The sequence below is a fragment of the Rhopalosiphum maidis genome, chromosome 1, assembly GCF_003676215.2.
Source record: "Rhopalosiphum maidis isolate BTI-1 chromosome 1, ASM367621v3, whole genome shotgun sequence".
Lineage (NCBI taxonomy): Eukaryota > Metazoa > Arthropoda > Insecta > Hemiptera > Aphididae > Rhopalosiphum > Rhopalosiphum maidis.
In genome coordinates, this window is record NC_040877.1 from 2395283 (window position 1) to 2406845 (window position 11563).

Sequence of the window (11563 nt, forward strand, 5' to 3'; positions counted from 1 at the left end):
CACTATAATGCATTTCAAAATAAATGTACCTAGATGTTCGTGCGCCAAGCCGCCAAGTGGTGATTTTTCGCTAAAGTTTCCACCACGGACTAAGAAATAGGTATTATATCTTAGTCCGTGGTTTTCACAAGATGTATTGTTATCAATACACCATGGGTTTCCAAAGCTAGCACGTAAATATAGCGGGAAATTTAAAATTGAATGCGTGTTTTTATCAGCCTAAATTGTGAACCCCAGGTCTGAGTAAAAACTGCAACACGGTGTGCTAATATCAATGGAAATTTGTTATGAAACGCACTAGTCACAGGCACAGCGTAGGTATTAATCAAAACAAAAATATATTGCCAATATCAGCGACGAGTCACTGAATGCGAATCGTCGGATGCGTGTTGCAACTCCTTGCATAAGTTATTAATAATTATAATCGCGGCCTTAGACTATTAGGTCTGGCGACTCGTGAACTTATAATGTGCCTTTAGTGTCCAGTACCCCGTCAAATGGCGCACTCTATTTGTGAAACTTGGTAGTTTATTTAGGAGATAAAATTTAAATTGTCGATGCCAAACGGCTCCAAAGTGTATTACCTAATGATAGAGACCTGAGACATAGTGTTAAATAGAAAAAAAAGCACAACTTTAACCATATAAATTAGTTAAAAAAAGGTGCGTCAAGGGGGGGGGGGGAGAAAATTCCGAGATATATCTATATCACTGCAATATATAGTATGTACTATTGAGGCTTGAGAGTACATTAATCAAGATTCGAGTCGTCCATTATTTTATACCTTCATACATAATTATTTTTTTACTGTGATTATAAACTTATAAGTTGTAACAATGCCAAAACGATGTTAATTTTGCGACTATTCTACTTCGAATGTACCTACGTTTCGCGTCACTAAAAATCACATTGAAAGTTTGACATCAAAAACAAACAATAAAATTATTTATTGGTGACAGAGTATGCCAATCCCATTTTCCCCAAGAGGTTTTAAAAACTCATGTTATAAGTAACTTACAAAACAGTAGTTCTAGTTCTAAAGTATTTATGACAATGATTAAAAAAAATGATGTCATAAATTAAAAGATATTTCTTCTTGCAGACAATTTTAAAGGAAGGAGCTACTCCTTTACTAGTCAAGAGGCCTACTAGTCTCTATGATAGTGTTATGATGAAATTATGACCTTGCCTCTTATACAAAATTCACCTTATTATCTAGAATTAAAAACTGATAGTTTTGAACTGGTAAATATTAATAAAACTGTTTAAAAATATTCTAAATACACATAACTACATATGGATACTTTTAAAAAATAGTATTTAACTTGTTTAAATATATTAAATTATTTAAGAAGTTATATTAAAGAAAAAAACATATTTTGATTATACTATTAAGTAGGTACATAAATACTTTAATCAGAAATACTAGAAATTATAGAAAAACAATGCTGTAAAATAATAATAAATACATTATTTAAGATAAAAAAAACAATTAAAATTGCCTATAAAATTTTATTTTTGATTGCTTTATTTAGTATTTTATTACAACATTGTATTATTAACATTTAACACAAACTTAAATATAATAATAAACATGGTATTAATTTTTTTTTTAATAATTGACATTATTTTAGAAACAGTACACTAACAAAAGAGTAATTTACAAGAATAGTTGTGCATCAAGCAAAAAAAAATTGCCAAGAACGATTTTCACCAGTTGAAAATAAATATTGATAATATAAATACAATTTATAAACAAATTTATTTTGATTCTAAATCCATTAATTTTCCTCCAAATTGGTAAAATATAACTCCTAAAAACAAAAAAAGTGTAATGTTTTTTAAAATTTTATTAAAAGACGATTTAGCACCATACTTTGAAAAGGCAGTTATTATTGATGAGCAGGCCTAAACTGTTTTTATTCAACAGTATCCATCCAAGTTAACACTAAGAAACTTGAATGAACATCAAATATAATTTTAGATCTTCATGAAATAGAAGATATTATTTTAAAATTTTCTAAAACTACTATTTGTACTGGTACTTTTATTCCTACAGAATTGTTAAAGTATAAACCTAATACAGCTTGGCGTATAGATAATGATGAAAAGTTTCATCATTCAAAATGCTTACTAATTAGTTTACCATCAAGTTCCCATGATAATTCTTTAAATAATCCTACACAAACAAAAAAAGGTAAGTTGGCGACATATGTTGTGTATATACAAACTACAAAGATCATTCCTCGAGTACCATTATCTTCAAGTTACTTACAGAAATTTGAATTATTTTCTGTTTTTGTCTCTAATAATTTTCTTAAGGTGGAATTGGTGTTATTTAATGAATTAACTTAATTTTTTTTTAACTTTATTGTATTTACTTTTTTTTGAATATCACATTAAATGTCATTTATCGCTTCATGAGATACAACTATGCTGCCAAATTCCAATGTTGGATATTTTTGTTGAATGAAGTGGACTATTTTTTCAACTTTTTTTAAAATTTAATTTACTATTACTATTATAGTAGGAGCCTTACTCGACTACTTCTCAGCAGTAAAATGTATTCTTATGTCACTACTAAAGTAGGATCCTCACTTGACTACTTATTAATAGTAAAACAATACTTTGTTATAAATTATTATGTTATTATCTTATAGGTTTGCTAAACCACTTATTTCATGGTTTCATTCGTTTATCACAGGCCGTACTCATGTTATCAAACATGGTAACCATCTTTCAGAAAAAATTTACGTTACATCAGGAGTTCTTCAAGGGGACCACTTATCTCCGATATTATTCTGTCTTTTTATAAACGATATATCAAAAGTAGTTTCATACTCAAAAATCTTACTGTTTGCAATGATGCTAAAATATTTCGAGAAATTTAAACCATGGATGATGCTATTAAACTTCAGTTTGATCTAAATAACATCTTTATGTGGTGTCGAAAAAATGATTTATGTTTAAACTTGAAAAAATGTTCTACGATTACTTTTTCTATGAAAAATACGACGATTATATTCAATTATTCTTTAGCAGATATTAGCTTATCAAGAGTATCTATAGTCAATGATCTTGGAGTCTGGTTTGATGCTAAACTCTTTTTTAATGACCATTTATATTTTGTTAGGAACAAAGCGTTTGTGAAATAAGGTTTTTTAAAACGAACATGTGAACATTTTAGAGATCAATTTGCATTAAAAACTTTATACCAGTCTATTGTCCGTTCTCATTTGGATTATGCATTACTTGTTTGGCATCCATATTTAAAAACTAGCATACAGAGTTTAGAGAAAATTCAAAATAATTTTAACTGTTTTTTATGTTTTTAATGTTTTATCTTTAGAACTCCACATTCAGGCTATGAAGTGGAATCAAGTATTTTTAACATATTTACGCTTGAAAACCATTTTCTTCAGATAAAACTAAAGTTTTTTATACAAAATAATAAATAACATGATTGATTGCCCTGAAATACTCTAAAACTTACATTTTAAAATAAATGCAAATAATTGTCGAAAAAAAACTTATTTTATGTAAAGAATGTAACCACGTCATACATGTCAAATTCGCCGTCAAATATTTTAATATTAGCTGGAAATTATGTTGAAAATATTGATTTTTTTAATACATCTTTGACAGAATTTTCTGTTCAAATATTAAAATATATAAAATAAAAAATTATAAAGATTTTTGTTTTTATTTTTATTATTTATTTAAATTTTTCATGTATTACTTTGTATTTTGTATGTATCTTTTGATTTAATTTTAAAACTGTTGTAAATTATAAATTCGTACCCATCATTACACTCATGGCAATACATTTTTGTATTATATTATATATATATATATATATATATATATAAAATGTAAATTGGAATTAAATTTTCGTTAATAAAGATTATTATTATTATTATTAATTAAGTATAATATATATTTTATTTTTTTATATGCAATGGTACAATAATTTTATTTAAAATAAATTGTTATATCAAATAAAAATGTGTATAAATTAACTATTTGGTAATTATTAAATAATTATGATACAATTTTTATTTTTTTAACATTAAAGTTAATAGGAATTACACAACAATAATACTTTTGAAGTGATTTTTTTTAAATTCTGAGCAGAGTGATGTTAGTATTTATAATATTGTTAGGTACAAAAATTAATATTAAATTATATAATTAATAGGGTTTTTATTTTTTTTTTCTATAAATGTAACATTTTTTTTTTTTTTACTTGGTTTAAAAACTAAAAACTAAAAATTTATCACGAGAACACACTTAAGTTGAACTTATAGCTATGTAAAAATATTAAAAACACATCAGTACAATTTATTTTATAAGCATTTGAAATTTAAAGTTTTAATAAGAAATTTGATATTACACGAAGAATAACAATTTTATAATTAGATTGTTTAATTATTTTGTTATAAAATAAAACGAGGGTGCTTGAAACTTTATTTTATGTGTAATACGCTATCTATATGCGCATTGATATTTTAAAATATGTTTTCGGCAAAAATTAATTCAACCTAAAATAGTAATATTATTATTACCAGGGCTCATAACTTCTAGCATTTGCATATTTTTTTTGAGAGGTCCTAGAGATACCTATGTGAGCTATAAATTTGTTTCAGATACCCAAGAAGCTAAATTCGAAATTTTATGTTGCATATTTCAAAGTATAAGTGCTATTTTGCTTTTTTTCTATTTTCCAATATTATTTTTCCATAATATTTATTTATTTTTTTTTTGTTTTCAGTTCCGTAGCTTTTAAAAAAATTTTTCTTAATAATAAAAAGTAATTATAGTCGTATTAATTATTTATATTAGTAATTAATTCGTGTCAATTAATTGTTCTTATAATATTATAAGAAAAAACTATATATAACTATACGAGTTTAGATGACGTGCGACCTAGCGAGAGTGTATGCTTGATACTTGGTAATCCCATCGTTAAAGAAATTGTAGCATATGCACTAGTATTTTATTTTTAGTTTCTAGGTATTCCGAAACCATTATCTAGATATTCCGATATCATTATTTTCAGATTATTTACAGATTATTACTCAGTCGTTTCCGATTGTTCGTATTGTATGCATGCTAGTTCATTTCGTGAATTCGCAATCTAAATTCTATAGTTTTGTTCATACAGAATTTATTTTACAATGCCTAAAGAAAAACAATCTGTTTCTAGTCGTTTAAGCTCCTCATTTAAATTTGCCACCGGAGCCTATTATAACACGTTGGAGTACGTGGATCATCGCCTCGAATTACTATTGTGAAAACATTGAAATCATACGTAAAATTCTCGAAAAACTAGACGCCGATGATGCTGTTAGCATCAAAGAGGCCAAAAAATATATTTCCAAAGCTGGTATTGAAAGAGATTTGGCCTACATAAAGTCCAATTTTACAATTTTAACAGTTTCCATTACCAAGTTGCAAAAACAAGGGCTACCATTAGCTGAAGCTATAAATGTATTTGAAAATGTTGAAAAAGTTTTTGAAACCCTTCAAGGACCAATTGGAAAAGCTGTTTTTAATAAACTCAATAACGTCACCCACAAAAATGTCGGTCTTAAAATTTTAAAAAATATTTCAAATATATTATCTGGTGTAACTATGAACACAGAACTTGAACCTGGACTTCCTGAAGACTTTTCAACAGATGATCTCGTGTACTTTAAGTTTGCACCAATTACGTCAGTGGACATTAAGCGGTCGTTTTCAATGTACAAGACTCTACTAAGTAACAATCGAAGATCATTTCACTTTGAAAACTTGTACAAACATCTAATTATTCAATGTAACTTTCAAGGTAAATATATGTTTAAAAATATTTAAAATATATAGGTATCATTATTCATTATTAATTATAATTTATATTTTTTTTTTTATAACAGAACAATCGCAGAATAAATGAGTACCACAAGTCGTTTACCACAATAATTCCGATGTTATATTATTCAATTTTTTTTTTTAATAATAATAATAATTTTTTTTTTCGCATATTTTAGTATTTTTAGTGCATATTTAAGCGCTTATATGAATATTTTTAAGAGCATATTATTGCGCTTATAATAACCTTTTTTAGAGCTATAAGTTATGAGCCCTGATTATTACTAATAATATAATAAATTAGGTACTTAAACAGAAATATAAATATAATACGTAGATACCAAACCAATATCTTATAACAAGTTTTTTCATACTTGGTAATATAGTCTGATACAGTCTTCGCCCAGAATAATTTTTTATATGGAATAACGTATAATTATTTAAATTTATACTATATATTCGAGAATTGTGAAATTTGTAGTTACTTACCTACAAAATACAATTAAGTAGGTTCAACTTAAAAAAAAAAAAAACTAAAACAATTAAATGTATCTTTATACGATTTATGTAAATTGTAAGCAATATGAATAACTTAATTAATAGTAAAAGAATAATGGTAATTATATGGGATTTTCTATTTATAAACAAATTAAATGACCATTGACGAGTTGACGTCCTCTCCAGTTGAAAATTAAATAATAAGTCATTGAACGTTCGTTAGTAATGTATAAGACGATAGTATTGTTAGACAAATTGAAACGGCGCGGCGGCGGCCCGATAACGAAAAACCAGGGGTTCTCCGTACTATATTATTACTAAAAATATACTAATATAAACATTTTAAAACTGATTTTACTTTATTAATTTAAAATAAAATATTTTGATAATATTCTTTTATTTTATAATAATAAATAAAAATTGTATTAATTAATAATAATAATAACACATCGCGACTAATTTGGCTTACACTTACTGAAAAGCGCTGTCGCTGCCGTCTCAATTTATCTGGCAACGACTGTACTTGTAATATTATGGACATGCATATTAGACTATGCTGCTATGATCAAGTTTTACGAAAGTAGTGCACCCATATGCTGCAATTATTACGCAATAAAAGACATGATATATCAATCGAAAAATGTGGTATGGCATTTTTACAATAATGAATAATCCTTTTGAATCTAGCAACATCAGCCTGCACACTAAAGGCCTCAAAAAAATGTACATGACGTTTTGCAAAAATGATTTTTCTTTACCCTGCACCCCAACAATTCTCAGGACGGTCCTGGGCCTCGTATAGAAAAATTACGTACTCTTCATTATTTTAATAAATACTTTATGGAGTCTCTGCTCTCTGTACATATAGACCAGGAACACAAGTAAATAAAATATTTACGAGTCCCTAAAATATTGGAGAGGCCCCTGGTCCAGCGGTCATGCCCAGACAGATACTGAGTATCTGGGTATATAATGTCTACTCATTTCTATGTAAAGACATAAAAATAATTATAAATAATTTGTTATGTTTGTAGATATTTCATCATACATCAGTTCAGTATAAAAGTAGTATTTAGGCATAATAGGAGTGTCCAGACCTTCATGGTTGGCAAAATGGGGAGGAAAATTATAAAATTTTAGTTTTTACATACTAACATACTACATTATAGGTTAGGTACTTTATACTGGTAAAACCTTCTAATAAGTTGCCAGTGAGACAACTGCCCACCCTATCACCCCAATAGACACGCCTATGTATATAAATATCTAATATCTATAGTATTATACTAAATATTGTAAAGGTAAGTAAGTACCCATTTGTTTACTACCATAAGTCTAATATTATATTTGATTGTCAATTATATATAATGGTTTGATGAAATGAGGAGCTTAGCTCTCCCAACCAAAAAATATATAACTATATGTCTTCTATATTATAACTTAACACATGCGCTCTGAATAAAATCATATATGTATACGTATGTATATATGCATATTTTTTTTTATTATTATTTTTCTAAATGTTATCTTAAAAATACATGCTGTGATTGGGCTAAATGTCCGTAAAAAATTTAATTTAATTTAAATAAATATAAACCCCTAAAAAATCAAATAGTAAATAGTAAATTCCCTCAAAAATTCCCTTAGAAACGTTTAACAAAAAAAAATTAGAACTTGTGTAACCTGTACAGAGCCCAGTGGACACCACATCGAAACGGTTCTACTTATCCTCCGAAAATATCTGTATTTTTAATTGATAATAAATAATATATTAATATATATTATATAATGTATAAATAATATTTTATATTTAGAATAATTCAACGTAATGCTAATTATGTTAAAATTATTATTTTTGATTTCGTCATATTGATTATTTTTTTACTGAGATATAACGTGAAACTGTTTTGTATAATAAAATGTAGTAATTTTTTGTTTTTTAGATAAATCATTGGGTAATTTATTTTATACTTGTTTATGGCACTCATAGGCGTGTGAAAAATTTAGTGGTAGGTGTTGTTGAAAATTATTTGTTTATATGTGTTCAAGCATAAAGCTTTAAGAAAAAAGCATTTCACATCATTTTTATAATAATTATGCACTTTTTCTTTAGTCTTGAAAATGTATTTGACTGATACAAAAATGTAAGTAATTTATTTTATATAATACGTTACTACATGTCTTATGTCTATATATTATGCTTTGATTAAAAACAAATATAAGTCACGAGAAAAAATGTTTCTAAATGATGATAATAATAATAATAATAATAACACATATAATGATATTAAAAATAATTAACAAATATTTATATATTTTAAAATAATATCATAAGAAATTTAATTTAATATGTGATGTTATATCTTGTAAATTATAAATTTATAACTATTAACAGTACCAACTATATTTAGTAAGATAAAATGAAAATTGTGACTAAAACTGAAATTATTCGAAGCCCGCAGGTGTAGCATACCCTATATGATGATTGATGGCACTCATTAGTCGTTCTCATAAAATATAAAACATAATATAGCATTAATTAATATGTTATTTTTGTACAATCAAATGATTTTAAGCTTTTTTTATGTTATTCTGAAAATCTAAATTGCCATATAATGCCATATATGGTGGGTTTTATTTTTGTATATTATTATAGGTTAAATGTATAATTATATTATAATTATTTATTTCATATACAAACACATAAATAAGTATATAATATTATTATAGGTACATCACGATTTATGATATAATAAAATATTAAATAGGTACTACGAAACCATAAAAACAAAAATAACAAGATGTTATTTCAGTTATTTATTGTAAAACATATTAGTTTAATATAATTGTACGTCAATTCGTCATGTATATTAATGTTCGGAATTGATGACAATGCGAAATTCAAAAATATGAATGTTATATCGGTTGCCGACTACAACAAGAATCGATCGGTAATTGAGCTGCAACACTCAAAATAAAATAGATTTAAATGTAAAACGCATAATGGTGGCCAGCTTTTCGGAACCGATTAAAAATCGTCTCGATGCGTTTTTGAATATAGCTGTAGTTTATCTTAATTATAGTAAATCTTAATTAAATAATGCGTTCGGGAAACTCACGCAGTCATGCACACTAATGATCAGTCGTTCATTACTCACACAGTTACACATCATTCACAATAGAATATTATGATACAGTATCATCAGTTTGATAACTCATAATAATGTTATAAAAAATATAGTATAATTTTTTACACCGTACATGTCTTCCAACGTGTATAAACTACATATATGTACCTTTTTTTACCGTATAGAAACTTACACATCACTTATGTAGAAATTAACGTTTGTAATTTTTTACCTACTACTCTTGTGTAAGAACTTACGAATCCCCACTTATGTAAAAAGAAATTAAAATTTTAAAAAAATGCATCTTTTATACACTAATATAATAAGTAATACGTAATATATACAATATACAGATAATATAAACATTATAAACAAGTCTAGTAACCACACCAAGAGATCTGAGATCACTGCTGAAGTACTCAAGTAATGAAAGACCCCTTTCCATTTTATTTTATTTATTATACATATATTATCATAATTTAATCTTTATAATTATTATAAAAGTTCAAAAAAAACGTATAGTAATAGTAATAGTAATAGCAATATAATATAAATAATTTGTATACATTAATAAGCAGTAATAAGGTATTAAAAAAAAATATTTTTATGCAAAGTACAAATATGTATGAATATTGTCTATACTTAATATACTATTACATAAATAAAAATATAAACTATTTAAAAACAAGAAATTTCAAAATAATATGTGAGTAGGCAATAGGCATATGATGTATTAATACGATGTTGTACCAACTATCTATATTGTAAGTAGTAACATAAAAATTAAGTTAAACATTTTAAATATTTTAGGTTTTAGGTTAGAAAAAAAGTTTTTAGATTGCTTTAAAATAGTTTAAATAATAAAATTTTTATAAATATATCTGTGAGTTCAGTGAACACCACTATATTCTGCACATGTCACATCCGTGCTACTACAACACTTATCACCTATATCACCATATAACAGAAATTAGTTATCCACCTATCCACACAATTTATCTTTTATTAAATACCACAAAAACGACAAAATACCATAGATAATAGAAGTACTTCTATTATCTATGCAAAATACAAATAAAGATAAATATTATGTATAATTCATGATAAACGAATAATAGTAAATATTTCAGTACTAGACGATTAAAGAAATATTTTTAAGAACAATTTAAAATTAAGACATTTTTTAAATCGTGATTAGTATACGACTATATCTATTACTTAATATGGTAATCTATATTATTACTCGTTACTACAGATTTTTATTTTATTCTATAATGCTTCTATAATATACAGTGTCCCGTGAGGATTTACCCTTTGTAATATCTCCTTAATATAGATATCATAATTCATAATTAAGACTCACAGGGACAAAGACTACAAGTATTTCATATTTTAATTTAATTTAATGTTTTGGTAACAGTTAAAAATAATTTTTTTTTTATTATCTTTGAAAAAATCGAAGATAGCTGTTTTTCTGAAAAATTTGACGTTTTAACATATTTTCATTTGCATCGTGATTTTTAATATTTTTTTTTAGTTTTGAGAATATTTTAGATTCTGAATGGAGTTGATGAATGTATTGATTTTACAGTGATGTGTGTTTTTTTTTATTTTTTGTGTCTGTCATCAAGTTTTGGAGTAGTAATAGTGCTTTGATTTTTTACTTCAACCTCTCTTTAAGAAGGAAATTGAATCTAGTTCGTACTTTTTTTTTTTTTTTTGGGGGGGGGGGTCGAAAGTAAAAAGCGTCAGGTAAACCCTAAAAAAAGAACGAAAAAAACGGAAAAATTTTACACATAATCAGTTTTTGACAAAATTGATTTTTTTATTTTGCTGTAACTCAAAAACGAATCATTGAAAATAATTGAAATTTTTACCAAATGTTTATATTAACGTTATCTATTTACAATTCAATTTTAAAAATATTTTGACCTTTTTTAAACTATTTATAGATAATTGAAATTTTCAATTTTTCTAAATTTTTTTTATTGAAATGTACTGATAAAAAAATGTGGCTTTCCAATAAATCTTTAAAATTTAATATGAGGTTTATTATAAGTTGTTCTTATTATAGTAAAAAAATAAAA

At 25.6% G+C, this 11563-nt stretch overlaps 1 protein-coding gene and 1 pseudogene across 1 annotated transcript; both read left to right on the plus strand.

Moving 5' to 3' along the window:
* The first annotated feature begins 836 nt into the window (after nt 1-836).
* LOC113554037 lies at nt 837-1804 on the plus strand (annotated as a pseudogene).
* Nucleotides 1805-1898: 94 nt separating this feature from the next.
* LOC113554112 lies at nt 1899-6041 on the plus strand. Its single transcript, XM_026957848.1, has 4 exons — nt 1899-1929; nt 1985-2197; nt 5216-5830; nt 5916-6041. Exons 1-4 carry the CDS (start codon nt 1899-1901, stop codon nt 5933-5935), a joined length of 879 nt encoding a protein of 292 aa, XP_026813649.1. The 3' UTR covers nt 5936-6041.
* The last annotated feature ends 5522 nt before the right edge of the window (nt 6042-11563 follow it).

What these genes read in the sequence shown, in the direction of transcription:
- LOC113554112 (XM_026957848.1), top strand. Translation starts at nt 1,899, where the DNA reads ATGAGCAGGCCTAAACTGTTTTTATTCAACA. An exon ending in TAAACTGTTTTTATTCAACA is followed by an intron (nt 1,930 to 1,984) that starts GTATCCATCCAA and finishes ATATAATTTTAG; the next exon opens with ATCTTCATGAAATAGAAGAT. An exon ending in TCCTACACAAACAAAAAAAG is followed by an intron (nt 2,198 to 5,215) that starts GTAAGTTGGCGA and finishes TAGTCGTTTAAG; the next exon opens with CTCCTCATTTAAATTTGCCA.